Source organism: Artibeus jamaicensis, unplaced genomic scaffold, assembly GCF_021234435.1.
Source record: "Artibeus jamaicensis isolate MK-2021 breed Jamaican fruit bat unplaced genomic scaffold, CSHL_Jam_final contig_384, whole genome shotgun sequence".
NCBI lineage: Eukaryota > Metazoa > Chordata > Mammalia > Chiroptera > Phyllostomidae > Artibeus > Artibeus jamaicensis.
In genome coordinates, this window is record NW_026521810.1 from 14,343,522 (window position 1) to 14,359,802 (window position 16,281).

At 53.9% G+C, this 16,281-nt stretch overlaps 1 protein-coding gene across 3 annotated transcripts; it reads left to right on the forward strand.

Annotated features, from left to right (window-relative positions):
- The first annotated feature begins 802 nt into the window (after positions 1-802).
- On the forward strand, positions 803-11,571 carry SFTPB (surfactant protein B). 3 transcript variants are annotated; one of them, XM_037159734.2, is made up of 11 exons: positions 803-989; positions 1,554-1,684; positions 1,881-1,952; positions 2,348-2,473; positions 3,018-3,170; positions 3,375-3,464; positions 6,941-7,124; positions 7,272-7,432; positions 8,205-8,285; positions 8,785-8,869; positions 11,495-11,571. In XM_037159734.2, the coding sequence occupies exons 1-10, from the start codon at positions 926-928 to the stop codon at positions 8,845-8,847; spliced, it is 1,125 nt and encodes a 374-aa protein (XP_037015629.2). In that variant the 5' UTR covers positions 803-925; the 3' UTR covers positions 8,848-8,869; positions 11,495-11,571. The 3 variants fall into 3 exon arrangements, with proteins under 3 accessions (XP_037015629.2, XP_053520637.1, XP_037015628.2); XM_053664662.1 differs by lacking the exon at positions 11,495-11,571 and adding an exon at positions 9,761-10,528; XM_037159733.2 differs by lacking the exon at positions 11,495-11,571 and adding an exon at positions 10,149-10,528.
- Positions 11,572-16,281: the final 4,710 nt, after the last annotated feature.

Genomic DNA, 16,281 nt, shown 5'->3' on the forward strand with positions numbered 1-16,281 from the left:
CTGGCTGCACCTTGAGGGTTAGAGCACTTCCAGGAGTCTCGAGGCCTCCCTAGCCATCAGGTAAACTGGTCACCCAGTGGTGGCAACGAGCTAAAGCTCCGCTGGCAACAGCGCCTGCCCCCTGTCAGACGGTGCGCTCTCCCTCAGGTGTGCCCCGCCCCGTGGGCCTGACCTGAGAGCCTCTGCAGCTGCAGAAGACGGTTTCTTTCTCCTGAGCCACCAGCTGCACCCCATCCCCCCACCCAGAGGACACGGCAGCATCCCCCGGACAGGGCTGCCCAGCAGCCACTCAGGGAATCTCAGCCCCTACCTCCTCGCATTCAGTTTCTCTGGCTTTTTTTTTTTAGCTTCCTCTTTGTTTCACGTCAACACTCTCCCGACTAAGGCCTACCATGTGTCCATAGAAACAGTTTTCTGGGGGAAAGGTCAGGATGGAGTGGGGGTGTGTGACCTAAGAGGGTCCCCGGTTTGGCGCTTGCCCTGAGTCAACAGCCAGGCAGGAAGCTCTTAAGAGCGCTGCTCAAGAACAAAGGAAGCCCAAGAGGCTGGGGGTAGAGATGGGAGGGGCTCGCTCTGGCTGCCCTGGCCTCACCTCCGTTTCTTCCCCACAGCTCAAGGAGATGGGACCCCATGCGGAGGCTCAAGAGCCTCCTGGGTGGAGGGAGCCAGGTGTCCAGGCCCGAGGGAGCTGGGGCAGGGAACAAGGGGAGCAGGAACAGGCTCCCCTTGCAGAGGCAGGGGGCGGGGAGGGGGGCAAGTAGGAGTGTCTCTGCTGGGAAAGGGGCAATCAAAACACCTGAAGGGCTCTCTGGGACAAAGGCAAACACTGAGTCACCAGTGCCCCCACACAGCCCTGTCCTCACATCCTTGCCCGAAGCTATAAGGGGCCTCACCTCAAGCAGACTGTCCAGGCTGTGGAGGAGCCATGGCCAAGTCCCACCTGCTGCTGTGGCTGCTGCTACTGCCCACACTCGGTGGCCCAGGGGCTGGTGAGTTTCCCCAGCCTCTCCTTACCTCTCTCCCACCTGGGGCCAGGTGTTTAGGGGCATCAAGACCGTTCCCCCCACTTACTGAGCTCTGGCTCTGTGCCAGGCCTTTCCCTGGTCTGCATGTCATCCTCATCTCAAAGATGAGGAAGCTGAGGCTCAGAGAGGCCCCAGGGCTTGTCCTATGGCGCACAGCTGGTGGGCACTGGAGCAGCTGTCTGACTCCAGCACGTTTAAGCATTACCAATGCAAGTGGGCTTGGAGCCCTGGCTGGCGTGGCTCGGTAGATTGAGTGAGCCTGTGAACCAAAGGGTTGCCAGTTCAATTCCCAGTCTAGGGCACGTGCCTGTGTTGCTGGCCAGGTCCGCGATGGGGGTGCACACAATCGGCAACCACACATTGATGTTTTTCTCTCTCCCTCTTTCTCCTCCTCTTCCCCTCTCTAAAAAATGAATAAATAAAATCTCTTGAAAAAATTTTTTTGAAAAAGACAGTGGGTATGGAGGGTGGGTGAGGTCAGGGTACCGGGTATGGCTTGGACCCCAAGGTTGCTCTGGCCCCAAACAGAAGCTGTAGGGACCACCTCATCCCAGGCCTGTGCCCAGGGCCCCGAGTTTTGGTGCCAAAGCCTGGAGCAAGCGTTGCAGTGCAGAGCACTGGGGCACTGCCTACAGGAGGTCTGGGGACATGCGGGAGCGGTGAGTATCACACTCTGGGACGACGGTCTGGGAGAGAGCACGCTGTGTGGGCTCTGGATGGTTGTGGGGGACTGGGGGCCCCTTAGGGGATGGGACAGGGTGGGAGAGAACGTGCTGGTTCTACCCCTATGCCCTGTTGTCCTCTGCCTGGAAGAGCCTCCCCTCACATGCCCCATTTTGGGGTGCCCCTCCCCAGGACGACCTGTGCCAGGAATGCAACGACATCATCAACATTCTCACCAAGATGACCAAGGAGACCATTTTCCAGGTAATGGGGCCCAGACCCTGGATGAAGCCTGGGGGCCAAGAGATGGGGGACAGAGCAGGAAGAAAAGGTTAGCCCCTTAAAGGGGCCATTTCCTGGCCAGTGGTGAGCCCTGAGGTTGCCTTGGGACTCCAGGCATCTGCTGTCCAGGAGAGAGCTCTGGGGTGCCCAGAGCCCGGCAGCCCAGCCAGAGATGGTTGTCCCTGAGGGTAAAGGGGCCCTACCTGTGCCCGGCTACTTAACTCCTTGGCACTCTCTGAACTCTAGTGCCCTGGGAAAGGGGTGACCAGTCTGCCAGGTGGTGACCCCGTGTGCAGGGACTTGGGCAGAGGCTGACCTCTGGGAGGCCAGGCTGACTGTCCTCTCTCCACCCTCGCTGGCTCCCACCTGCTTCCCAGGACACGATTCGGAAGTTTCTGGATAATGAGTGTGACGTCCTCCCCTCGAAGCTGTTGGTGCCCCGGTGCCGCCACATGGTTGATGTCTACTTCCCACTGGTCATCGACTACTTGCAAAGCCAGATCGTGAGGACCTGCTGACCTGCCTGCCCACACAGACCCAGAGATCCCCCCATTCCACACGCCAGCCCACCACACTCACACACACACACACACACACACTCCTGCTCACAACCAGTCCAGGAGATGCCATGCCTCCCAGACAGGTGCCCAGTTCACAGTCCCGTCGCTCCACTGTACCTGGGCCGCCCGCACGCTCACAAACACCACACACACCTTTACGCCCTTCACACAAACATATGCCCAGTCACACACTCATGCACACACTCAGTCTCACGTAGAACCCACCCACTACACACTCACTTGTTCTAACAAACATACATGTTCCTGCTCAGTCCCAGGCGCCTGTCCCGAGGTCCCACAGGGCCCACCTCTGCCTCATTGTCTCTCCACTCCCACCACAGAGTTCTAACCCCAGCCCCACCCAGCCTGCCACCGCCATCCCCGGCCAAAGACAGCGGACCTAGTCCCTGAGTCCTTGAGCCAGCCTGAGCAGGAATGGGGGTCCCTCCGCCACCCTAATCACCCCCCACCCTGCATTGTTCCCCAGAACCCAAGGGCCATCTGCGAGCACCTGGGCTTCTGTAAATCCGGGCGTCCAGAGTCGGGGCTGGAGCTGGAGCTGTGGGACCCTCTGCTGAACAGGCTGGTCCTTCCGGTGCTGCCCAGGGCCCTCCGGGAGCAGCCCGGGCCTCAGACACAGGTGAGGGAGGCCCCATCCTGGCGGAAATCCACAGAGCTGGGACACAGCCACCGCCCCAGAGCACTCAGGCCCTGGGTGGGGGCAGGACTGGAAGGGAGCTGAGCAGCTCTAGGCAGGGCCTGAGGCAGGAGGGGCCGAAGAGGAGCCTGGAGGGTGCCTTCTCCTGGTGCCCACCCTGCTTTCACCCGCCATTCTCTCCTCTAGGATCTCTCTGTGCAGTGGTTCCCCATCCCCCTCCCCTACTGCTGGCTCTGCAGGACTTTGCTCAATCGGGTCCAAGCTGTGATTCCCAAGGTGAGGTCCCCCACAACTCCCCTCCCCCCATCCCTCTTCACACCTCCCACAGGGGTCAGCTGGCTGCCAGAAGTTAGGAGAAGAGCCATCCGTGCGTTGCCCCCACCCCAGGGACCTCGGCACTCAGGCTCGGGCCCAGCAGGTGCCAGGCCTAGAGTTCATCCAACTAATGTTAGTCCCCTGTTACAAGCCAGGCAAGGACCATGCAGGTATCACAGCACGAAAAAGGGTGAGACCCCGTCTTGCCCTCCAGCAGCTCGGCAACTGATGGAGGAGAGTCTCCGGGGGTCTCTGTAGAACATACACTTTAACTTTTCAGAAGAACTTCCACAGATGGACTCCCCTCCCTGCCCGAGCCCAACTTGGAATCTGCCAGACCCGTAGTGACCATCGCCCAGTGCGGTCCTGCCCCGAAACGGGGCCCGAGTGAGGCGGGCTCTGCCCCATCGGCCCTTCCCTGACCAGCAGGCGGGCTGGTCACTGAGGGCTCACTGCAGCGGGCGAGATACCTGCTCTCCCAAGTTTGCACTGTGGTGGAGATTTTTTCAGAAAGCGATAGGTTCAGAGTAGAGAATTAAAACAGATAAGGAGAGCAGTTCTCTACTCTTCGGGCAACCCCCTGAGCAGACCCCAAGCTATATCCCTGGCCACAGCTCTCCACGAAGTCCCACCCTAATCCCAACACATTTCTACTGCAAGGTTCCGTACACGGTGGGCAACCGTGGACAGGCAGGGGTGGGGCCGGTTTGCACGTTTAGGATGAAGGCTGGTGAGAGAGGAGGTGGCAAAGGTCAGACTCCGAGCAGGAGGCTCTGGGATCCAGGCTCTGGGCTGAGACGGCCCCTGCTGGGGCCAATAGCCCAGCCTATGCTGGCAGCTGCGGTAGGTCTTTCCGGAAGGGGCCGGACCCAATGCCACCCTCCCTCGGTCCCCCGTAGCTAGGAGCTGTGACAACTGGTCCATCCTAGGAAAAAAGCCTGTGAAAAACAACAACTTGGTCACCTCTGACCTGGGCTTTTGTTTCCCCCCCTCACACAAGGACATGTTTTCATTGATTTTAGAGAGAGAGGGAGGGGGTGGGGAGAGAGAGAAACATTGATTGTTTGTCTCCTATTTGTGCCCCAACTGGGGATTGAACTTGCAACCTTTTGGTGCATGGGTGATGCTCCAAGCAAGTGAGCCACCCAGACAGGGCCAAACTTGGCTTTCCTTATTGCTATTTATTCTGTTAGGCCACCCCCTTAGAGACCCATAATCAGGGCCTGGTAACCTCTCACAGCTGCAGGACTCTAGGACCTAGGAGAGTCTTGAAAAATCCAGGTCTCCTGCATTGCTCTGGCTGTGGGTGGATGGCTGGGTGGGTGTGTGTGGTCAGAGAGAGGGTCACCAGGGCCAAGGGTAAGCAGGGCAGCTCAGATTGCCCAGTCCCACCAAAAGTATTTAAGAAGTGAGGTGATGGACAGTGACTGGAGAGTCGGGGTTCGGAGGTTAGTCAGGGAGAGTCTCTGAGGAGGTGACTATTACACTGAGACCCAGAGGTCGACAAGGCCCCTGTGGACAAAGGTCGTCAATCAAGAATGAGCTTGGCAAGCTTGAGGAAAGCCAGTGTGGCCCCAGCGGGCAGGCCGGGAGGAGAGTGACCGGAGAAGGGAGCAGAGGGTTAGGTACAGCAGGCCATGCAGGAATGTCTCAGCCGAGTTAGGAAACACTGGATTTTAATCTGAATGCAATTTCCAGCTAGTGAAGGGTTGCAAGCAGGGAATGCTGGGATCTGATTTACACTTCAGAAAGACCACTCTCCTGCTGTTTGACGAATGCACTGGGCAGGTGAGAGGCAAGAATGAAAGCAAAAAGAATATCTAGATTACTGCAGAGATCGAAATGGGAGAAGATGGCACTGGGAGGGTAGGCTGAGGGTACGTTTGGGAGGTCAGCCAACAGGACTTGCTAATGGATGGAACTTGGGGAGTGAGGACAAATGAGGAATGGACAGTGACTTGGGCTTGAGGAACCAGGTCTTTGATAATGCCACGTGCTGAGATGGACAAACTTCAGAAGGAACAGATGTGGACAAGAAAATAAATAAATAAGGAGTTCTTCTTACCATTGTTAAGTTTGAGATGCCCATGTAACACACAAAAGGGTATGTCAAGCAAGCAGCCGAATACCCAAGCCTTAGGCAAAACGTCAGCTCAGAGACACCACTCTGAGAACCGCCTGTTAAGGACGAGGTTTAAGTCCAAGGGAATGAGTGGGGTCATCGGGGACATGGTGTGGACCTAGTGCAGGAGGAGGCTCAGTCAAGCAAAGGCAAATGCCAGCAAAATAGCGCCAGGAGGGACAGTCAGTGAAGTGTGGGGACACCATGGCATGATGTCATGGAAGCCAAAAGAACAAGGTATTTGGAGAAGGAGGAAGTGATTACCTGGGCTAAAAGCTGCTGGGAGATCAAGACAAGACATGACCAGAGGATCGGCAACGGAGGTTGTGACTTTGAGAGCTGTTTTGGAGGAGCGATGGGGACAAAAGCCCAAGCTGAGTGGGCTCCAGGGAAGCTGGAGGGAAAGAAAAGGAGCAGCCAGTATGGACAATTCTTTCAAGAACTTGTTTTGGAAAGAGGAGCAGAGATGGGTGAGTCTTTCTAAGGCCAGAAGCTGTGTTGGCATGTTCACACAGCAGTGAGACCGACCAAGGGGCAGATGGGAGAAGTAATGAGGAAGGAGGGCGAGGATAATCCCGGGTGAAGCCCTTGTGAAGGAGCGGGCAGGGCAGCCCAGGGCACAAGTGGATGGGCCGGCCTTTGACAGCATAGGATCATCTGGAAGCCAAGTGTGGGCTCCCATGCAAGCAGGTGGGTATATTGTGAAAGGTATCACACCCGTACACAGCCCTGTGCCTACTCCTAGCAGGAGCTGTGAGCAGGAGCAGGGCCAAGGCCAGCTTGTCACATGCAGGTCCTTCACATGTATCACTTGAGTGAACGAAGGAGTGAAGCCACGAGCCTGCATTTTGTGGCCTCTCACCCCGCCCACCAGCTCAGATCTCGTGTTTGGAACTGAGATGGGTGGGGGAACTCCTGGCTTTCCCTGGAGCTCCCGGAACATGGCACGTGCTGGCTCCGGGAGCCACCAACTAATCCATCTTGTGGGTCAGGAGGGAGAAGACACAGATGTGGTCCACCTGACTCCCCAGGATGCATGTGACTGTGGTGATGTCCACATCTCTGGGCTAGCTGTGACCCTTTCAGCAATTTCAGTCTTTAGTCAGAGCTGGGTCCACAGCCTGGCTCCTGGGTTCACTAATTGACTCAGGGCAAGTCCCCTGGACTCAGCAATGCTCAGTGTCCTTATGGGTAAACAGCATAGTAATTCACAGAGGAGAACAAGGGAATATCTACGAAGTGCCCAGCTGGCGCTGGCGCAGAGTAGGTCTTGCAAGGGAAGGTTCCACCCTACCCTCTCTTGGCCCTACCCCAGGGTGTACTGGCCCCGGTTGTGGCTCAGGTGTGCCACGTGGTGCCCCTGGTGGCGGGCGGCATCTGCCAGTGCCTTGCTGAGCGCTACACTGTCATCCTATTGGACGTACTGCTGGGCCGCATGCTGCCCCAGCTGGTCTGCGGCCTCGTCCTCCGGTGCTCCTTGGAGAGTGGCCCTGGCCCAGGTGAGCCTGCTGCCCCAGCCCTGCCATTGCCCACTCTCAGCCTTCCTCCCCCAGCCCTGCATGACCCCCGCCCGCCTGGTTCCCCTGCACCAGAGAGGACAGGAACTAAACACCTCTGCAGGCCGACCTTGACTGTTTCCTGTCTAGGCCTCACAGCTCTGCAGTCCCTGTGGGAAGAATGGATACCGGAAGACTCCAAGTGCCAGCTCTGCGTGTCCGTGACCACCCAGGCAGGGAACAGCAGCGAGCAGGCCATGCCACAGGCGATGCGCCAAGCTTGCCTCAGCTTCCAGCAGGACAGGCAAAAGGTACAGAGCAGGCAATGGGAACTTGGGACCCAGCGCCTGCCCACAGTACAGGGTTGAGCCAGGAAAGGCTTCCCAGCCAGAGATGCACAGAGCAGGCCAGACCCCTGCCATTCAGGAGCTCAGACAGGACGTGGGCCAAACAATGAGGGGACTGTAATGGGGCAAAGCCTGCTATGGTCAGGAGTGGCCTCTGGTCGAAGGGCATGGGCACGAAGGACCAGCAGTCCTCCCTTCTGGACGAGGTGCGGGGCCGTTATCCATCAGGAGATGAGTCACGCCAGGGCCAGCTGGAGCAGGAGAGGGCCTAGGCTTCCCTCCGAGGTCCCATCCTGTCACAGCCCCATTTCTCCTCCCAGTGTTGTTAATCGGTGGGGACAAACCCATTTGCAAAAGGAGAGGCCCTAGAGTCCCAGTACTAAGAGTGGATGACAGCTCCACAAAGTAAGACAGATCCCAGGAGGCAGCTCCCTGCACGGTGCTCTCCTGACAGTGCCCCCTCCCCCACTGCCTGCATCATGGCTCAAGGACAAAATGAGCTTTAAGTTTTCTTCTAGAACTGAAATTCAGGGGCAAGGGATGGTGGTGCCCAGGTCTCCCAACGGAAACCTACATTTCGGCCCATGCCAACTGCTTTGGGGGGCTGGTGTCTGGACCTACGCCAGGTCAGAGGGAGCCCTGGAGCCACCCAGGTCCACGGAGAGGCCAGGGCGGCAAGGCGGGTCGTCCTGCAGTGGGTCTGGGTGTGCCCAACGGTGACTTTCTCCTTCCTCAGTGTGAGCAGTTTGTGGAGCGACACTCCGTGCAGCTGCAGAGCCTGACGGCCAGGGGCCAGGATGCCCGCACCACCTGCCAGGTGTGCCCTCCTCTCCCAGGTGGTCCCACGACTTTCCTCAGCTCCCACAGCCCCCCACCTTCTCAGGTCTGTGATCCACAGAGACCCTACTCCCTGGGCCCAGGACAGCCACCTCCCCTCACTACTTTAAAATAGAAAAGGCAGGCTCAGAGGGCTCAAGAAAAAGCCACAAAAGAATGAGAAGGGAGGAGTCTGAGAGGGATAGGCAGCCAAAAGAGGCACGCTCTGACGTGCACTATGGGGCGGGTTGTTCCCGGAGTCACGCATGTTTGGTGGGCGCGCAAAGTGGGTGTCTTGGGATGAGCACCCCACTTTCTCTGGCTCTAAACCCCGAAGTCCCCATGGCCTGGGAGTGGCCCGAGAGGCCTAGATCACACCAAGAGCACCTGCCAGCTGAGGTGAGAGCGGCCCCTTCAGAAGGAGCCTCCCATGCCCCTCAGAGCTGGGAATAGGGAGTGTGTGTGGGGGGCCTGAGGCCCTAACGCTGTCGCTGTGGCAGGCCCTGGGAGCATGCGCAGCCACTCTCAGTCCTCTCCAGTGCGTCCAGGAGCCCGACTTCTGAGGGAAACTCAGAGCCCTGCCAGGTGAGTCCGACACCCCGCTGGGTGGAGGGGGAGGGTGGCCCTCTGCTCCCCAAGCAGGAAGAGGCAGCTGCTGCTGCTGGCTGCTTCCTCCTCCTCACAGGCCACAGCTCACCCTCTGCACTCCCTGATCTTCTGTATCTGAGGCATTCAGGCCAAGGCCAACCTGTCCTGAGACTCAGGGGAAACTAATGTGGACAGGAACTCCACCCTCAACTGACCCTCCCTCCGAGACACTCTCCTCCCTCTGTCTCGTCTCAGAACCATCACCTTAGGACGGAGGGGCGGGTCACGTGCAGCCTCTGTGACCAGGGGCCTTGGGGCAGGGAAGTGACCCTGAGAGAGACAGACTCAACAATGAACTTGAAGCCCCCTGAGAGCAAACTTGGTCCACTTTACAATTCAGCTTAGAGCCAGCCCCTAACACGATGAACTCACAAAAGTGAGTTCATTTCTAAACTTACTTTTTCAAAATATAGTGAGTATCCTAGAGCCAGGCCACATTCCAGGGGCAAGGGCTAGAACTGTAACAAGGGGAGCCCCCGCCCCCCAAGAGTTCACACCCCAGGGCCTACCCCTTCCATCATGAGGTGGAAGCCCAGCCCTGCTCTTGGAACCTACAATCACAAGCCCCCGTGGGAGGCAGTGGGGAGAAAATGGGGAGGAAATGTCTGCCCCAACTCAGACCTGTCCCACAGAGACCAGTTTATGACAGCTAGCAGGACCTAGGGGTCAGAGAGCTGCCCAGGAGACGGGCAGCTGGCTTTTCCCAGATCCCAGGTCTCCCCAAAGCAGGAAGAACCAGGCCAACCACCCCTGCTGAAACAGGAAGGGCAGCGGGTCGGGACAGTGGGCCTGGGCTCTGGTCCCAACTCTGCCATCGACTGGCCACAGGTCCGCAGCAGATACGATGCTGAAGGGGAAGCCAAGCAAGGTCGGGCGAGGCCCTCTGCAGGACTCCAGAGCTCTCCCACGGGACAAGGCTCCTCCTCAGGCTCCCTGCCCCCACTGAGAAGAAGCCTCCGCTCCCACACTCACATCCTTTTCTAAAAAGGGCTGTAAGGCCCTGACTGGTGTGGCTCAGTGGGTTGGGCATCATCCCGCAATCCGAAAGACTGCTAATCACTGGTTCGATTCCCAGTGTGGGCACTTGCCTGGGTTGCAGGCCAGGTCCCTGGTTGCAGGCATGAGAGCAGCATCAATTAATGTTTCTCTTCCTTTCTCCCTCCCTTCCCCTCTAAAAATAAATAAATAACACCTTTTAAAAAATCTGGACCTTAAGCTGGTGGACCTCGAGCCTGCAACTTGTGCCCTCAGTCCTGTGTCAGTCTTGTCCATCCTGTCCATCCCATCTGTAACTGCAGCCCCAAACCGGAGCCACCTGCATCCTCTCTGGGGGTGAGGCATGGCCACGGAGCATCTTCTGCAGGCCCTCGGTGAGGAGCTCCAGCCCAGCCCCGCCTCCCCTCCCACGGGGGCCAGCCAGTCCCCGTGGGCCCCCCAGCATCCTCCGCCAGCTCCGAGAGGAGAGGGAGAGAGGGACAGGGGCCGGGCCCTGCCTCACCCCACCTCCGCCTATGCAAGACACTAGCTTTTATGAATACTGTACTAGCACTTCTGCAAAATTTCAAAATTTAGAAGAATAAAAAATGAGAACATAAAGTGCCATAAAACACAGACATGAAATCTTTAAACTTTTTTTTTAATCAGGAAACCTCTGGCATGATCGAGGACTGGTAGGAAGGTGATTGGGCAAACTTTCATATTTTAAATGTTGTTGCTTAAAATGTAAAAAGGGGTTTTCTTTTTATCTTTTTATAAGGTGAGAGTCCACCTTTTATCTGAAATTCCAGGTTGTTTGGATTTATGCCGATTTATTTCCTCAAAGCACAGATGGTGTTATGTGTGCTAAGGATCAGGCCCTATGTCGTGCAGCGCCTACAACAATGCTAATAAAGTCCTATATCCTTGCACTAAAAAGAAAAAGACACTGTCCCTTAAGATGCTGCAGAGGCCACAGCCTCACTATGAGCGTCGTGAACTGGGGGCCTACCTCACTCCACTCCTGGATGAACAAGTGGATGCCTGTGTCCCCTCCCCCCCTTACCACTGCTTCTGGCCCGACCGCCCCCAGCCCCCCGCCCCCAGAGCCCACTCACTGTGTTGAGGTGAGGTGGTTAGGGTGCCAAAAGCTCAAAACGCAGAAAAAGGAATGTAAACCTTTAGCATTAAAGGCCTACATGCCTGGAAGTATCCTTTAATTTACAAAACAACTTATCATATATTTTAACGTTTGTTGTAGAAAACTCAAAAATTGCAGACCAAACAAGACTGGGGCTCAGCCACAACCCCACCCATCCCAGGAGCGGGATGTATGCTTTTCAATCCATTTTCCATGCCCGCCTACCACTCAAGCAGCAACCACCGCTCATGGGAGCTTTCTAGACAACCTTCATTCTTTTCTTAAAAAGATTTTATTTATTTTTCAAGAGAGGGGAAAGGAGGGAGAGAGAGGGAGAGAAACATCAATGTGTGGTTGCCTCTTGAGCACCCCCTACTGGGGACCTGGCCCACAGCCTAGGCATGTGTCCTGACTGGGAATCTAACCTGTGACCCTTTGGTTCACAGGTTGGCAGCCAATCCACTGAGCCACACCAACCAGGGCCCTGCTCTTGAGGAAAGGATGATACACACAAATTCTCAGCCTCTTAATTTAAACTTTTAAGTAAAGTTTTATAAATCTATACAGACTATTATCTTTAAAGTCATTATTTCAATTGCAAGACCAAAGTCCCATAAAGAAGTGTTCAAATTTTTTAAGGAGGTTGGTTGGGAAGATGAAGAGCCAAACTGTGGAGGGCAGGCATTAATAAATTATCGGACAGGCAGGCATCGGAAAGAGCTCTTGGTAATGGAAGAGGAGGCTTCACTCCAATGGAGGTCAAGTGATTAGCTAATGGGAGAATTGGCAGAAAGTGGCCATAGCTGAGAGTCAGGGGGTCCGACATGTGCCCAGCATCCTGCATCCTGCATCCAAGAGGAACGCTGGGAGAAAGCCCCAGAAGTTAGAGCCCAACAGCAGTAAGGACTTGTTCTTCACTTTCCAGGCTGTGGTGTGAGAATACGAGTTCCTTAAGGAAAAACTCGACTCCAACACATTAAAAAGAATGAAGAGAACAGCCTTAAAGAAAGGCCTAGACAGACCTGAGGACTGGCTCAAAGGGCGCCCCGACATGATACGGGGGAACCTAAGAGATAGTCAGAATTGAACAAAATGGTGGGCCCACAAGAACCGATGACTGTGGACAAAGTGCTGTGCCCACAGATTTTGAGGACCTTCAGAGAAGTCTGACGTGTGGTGCCAATGTGGGCACAGGAAGGCAGAGACCAGGCAAGACGCGTGATGCTCTGATGGAGCCCTGAAGACCGCCGAGAGCACGTCACCAACCTCGCTGCTCATGATCTGGCAGTCTGTGAATCCCTCCCAGGAAACCGAAGGAGGACTCAGTGGGTAGCTACCCAAGGGGGGCTGGGTATTACTAAATGACGGAGTTATTTTCAAGTGCAAATAGGACGTTTGGGGGCTTAAGAGCCAAAATCTCTAGTTCAATTATAGAGAAATAAAAACAGTGACATTTATGTTCCCTCGTTAATGAGGTTTAAAATCCACAACACAATCACTGTAACATTACATACCATTCCGAGCTTTCCACTGCACGCGCATGAAAACAGGTATGACAGGTTTTTAAATGGGAGCATCCTATACACCCTGCTTTGTAAACTCCTTTGTTCATTCAAAAATAACCTTTCCAGATCAATAGAGATATCTATCATCATTGTTGATAGGCTCATATTTTTTTCTTTATACAAACTTTCACTCTTAAGTATCAACTATCAGTCTCTGATCAGTTCCAAGATGTGATGTTTGGGGACAAAAACCTACTCGTGTCTTGACTGTTCGTGCAGGCGGTGTCACCAAACTGCCCCTCGGTGTGCAACACACCAACTCCTGCCCCAGCAGGAAGCGGGGACCATGTGCACTCCCACCAACGTAGGTATTAGCGGTCTTTCAGATCGTTGCTAATCTAAAATACTAAAATGACTTCACTGATTGTTCCAATATTCACTTCTTTTGTTACTGAGTAACCATTTTTACGTTTATTGGCCATTTATATTTCATCTTTTGTGAAATGCTCATGTGGGTGTTTTGCCTGATTTACCCTCAGAGTGTTCTGTCCACTATTCTACCAGTAAAAATATACCAGGTGTACTCATTCATTTACGGTCCTGCAGGTGGCAAGTTTTCCCGTCACATCTTTTAAATTTAGGATACGTTTTCCACATACGTACCTTTTCCTTCGTGCATTCCGGCTGAGAAAGCGGAATCTCATTCTCAGCTGCGGTTTGGACTGGCTGGAGCCCAAGGTCTCCAAGAGGAAGCAGATGCTGGCGTCACAGCTGTTAAGAAATTCGAGCCAGGCCTCTGGCTCAGGCAACAGTGATAAAAGCAAGCCCTATGTCACTCACAAAGGACCTTAAGCTACTGTACACAGGGCATGACAGTCAGCTCTGAGCAGTGGCCCCCAACCCTTCGGGTAATAGTATCAACTGTCGACATCTTGGGAGAGTGTAAAGAGACAAAATATTCTGTGCAGGATACAGAGAACAGAGGTTTGGCAGGACGCCACTTGCTTGATGAACATTAGTGATTAACTCCTAAGTGCCATGCATTCCCATAAAACAAACAGTTCCTGTGTGTCCTCTTAGAGCTGAGAGTCTAACGGGAACAGTCACTGACCACGGAATCACAGAAAAGTGGAATGAGTGCTATCAGTTAGAAATATATGTGGCACCAAGCAGGTATGTGAAGTCAGAGAGGCAGAAGAGCAAGAGTGAAAAAGGACAGAGTGACTGCCCCTGATTACCAAGGGGAAATTGGGTTCCTTCTACACCATGCAGGCAAGATGGACTATGTCCAACAGTAAAAGGTAATGGAAAAACTACAGCAACCCCCAAAAGGGGGCAGCAGCAGGACGATTAAGGAGTCAGGCCCTTGGGGACTAAAGATTGAGATCCCTCTACAAAGTGAGGCACCTGGAGCGGCCGCCAGGCTTGGGGCAGAGTAAACATGGAGGAACAGGTGTCAGTCACAACATTGTGACCAATCACAGAACTGAGGACAAGTAATGCTGCTTACTTTCCATGTGCTTGTTATACCTCCATAATCTATATATGCTAACCATTTTTTCTTCCCATTTTTATTTTATACGAAATTTGTCGGAAGATACTTTTACAACTGTGTTTAGGTAACAGAATATTCTATGGAAGTGTGACTGGATTTGAGGAATAAACAATTTAGCCATCAATGAATACATGATTCTTGGGACTGTGCATCTCATTTTAGAAATGTTTGAAAACTTGTTTGCTGTTAAGAGGGCTAGTTGCTTTTGTTAGGCAGGAATAGTTTTGTTGTCTCTGTACAGGAGTTCGGGGTGTGAGGGCGCACACGGAAGCTGCGTCCTCCAGGAGCTGGACTGTGCCTGTTACTAACCCAGCACTCTCAGCTCCCGCTTCACCTTTTGCCTGCTCTGTGAAGGTGGATCTGGGACCTTTCAATTTCTCCTTCAGCTGACACCGAGGTTTTGTCTGAGAGGGTACTGGAGACACACTGCAGGAAGGGCTTTGCCTCCCAGGTGCCGGCGTGCTCATGGAAAGCAGCACCTGCAGCTTCCTCCCGCGTCAGACTCCCGCAGCGCCCGCAGACTCCCCAGCGCCCGCCCTGCCTGGCAGAGAGCAGCACCCTGCACCCGCAGCTTCACTGGGCACGCAGTGTAGTAGCTGCCTGCTTCTCCACACGCAGCTTAGTAGCAAAGTTGAGATGCTGCCCTGTAAACAGCTTTTCCTAACACTGGAGAGATTTCTGACGGGTTCTCGGGGAAAGGGTTTCAGCAAGGTCTGGATCTCAGCCTTGGACACTCTTGTCAGCCCAAGGAGAAGTAGCTGTTTTTGAACCCGCTGTTCCTGCCCTCTTTAGAGTTCTTGTATACTAGCTAATCCCATTATAGTTAATAATTCTTTTTTAAAAGACCTTATTTATTTTAGAGAGAGGGGAAGGGAGGGAGAGAAACAACAATGTGCGGTCGCCTCCCACGTGGCCCCCACTAAGGACTCGGCCTGAAACCCAGGCATGCCCCCCACCCTGACCAGGAACCGAACCAGTGACCCCCACCCCCACAGCTCACATCCCACACCCAATCCACTGAGCCACACCAGCCAGGCCTATAGTTAATAATTCTTGAACTTATATTTCCCCCTGATCGAATTATTATAGTTTCTTTCTCCTGATTAGCCCTGGACTAGCTAACACTAGGAGAGACCAGACATTGGCAGAGAATGCAAAGAAGTGGGAAAATTCAAGAAGCACAAAGCGAAGTCAACAGGACTTGGTGATGGATTAGACAAGGAAGGTGAGGATGGGAGAAGAATAATTTTTAGTTTATGTAACTGGATGAATGGTGGAACCCTTTGCCTACTTAGGAACCAGGAAAGGGGTCAAATATAAGAAAATTCACAAGCTCGGTTTTAAACAATGTTGCAATTGAGTCAATTTTAAGACACCCAAAATACATCAAGTAGGCAGCTGGCTCTATATTCAACAATTTAAAGAAGTCTGGGATTAAGATGGGAGTCATCTCCCCTAAAGTGACAAGTGTCTCCTAAAGAAGATGGGATTAAGAAGGGAATTATCTCCCCTAAAGAAGCCACAGGCATAACTGAAATAGTCCATGGAAAAAGTAAACGGAGAAGAGAGGGCTCGCCTGAGGAACCCCAACATTCAATACCTGGATAGAGGAAGATGAGACTGCAAAGAAATACTGAAGCTGTCAGAGAGGCAAATGAGGACAGCACTGTGTCCCAGAGGGTGGCAGCCACAGAAGTACACAGCACCCCTGGTCCTTTAAGAGAACTTGCTGTAGCTGAACGACTGCCGCCAGCTGCAGTATCTTCAGCTCTCCCGCATCTTCAGATCTGGCACAGTGCTCAGGCCACGGTCTGACTTCTCCTACTCAGTGACCAGGCTTGATGAAAGCCATTTCTGCTTGATTCTTCTGATGGGCAGTCATTGCTCTGGGCTCCCCACTGGCCTGGCTGAGACTCAGAACTGCACTGCAGTGAGACCCCTTCCTTCCCCCTTCCCTCACACAGCCCTGCACTATAGGCTACAACCACTCACCTCCAGGCTTCCCATTGAGTACAATTATAATTTATCACTTTTAATCAGGTATTTTGTCACTGACACACCACCCACAAGCTGACAGGAAGACACAAGCATGATGTCCACCAGATGACAGACTGCAGGACAGTTTGTGAGGCTTAATAGAAACCGCCTAAGGGATGGACATAAAACAAGAGGC

Excerpts from the sequence above, each read along its gene's own strand:
- SFTPB (XM_037159734.2), top strand. The coding sequence starts at position 926 with ATGGCCAAGTCCCACCTGCTGCTGTGGCTGCTGCTACTGCCCACACTC. Across the intron at positions 2,474-3,017 it reads ACTACTTGCAAAGCCAGATC|AACCCAAGGGCCATCTGCGA; the intron begins GTGAGGACCTGC and ends ATTGTTCCCCAG. Across the intron at positions 7,125-7,271 it reads GGAGAGTGGCCCTGGCCCAG|GCCTCACAGCTCTGCAGTCC; the intron begins GTGAGCCTGCTG and ends TTTCCTGTCTAG.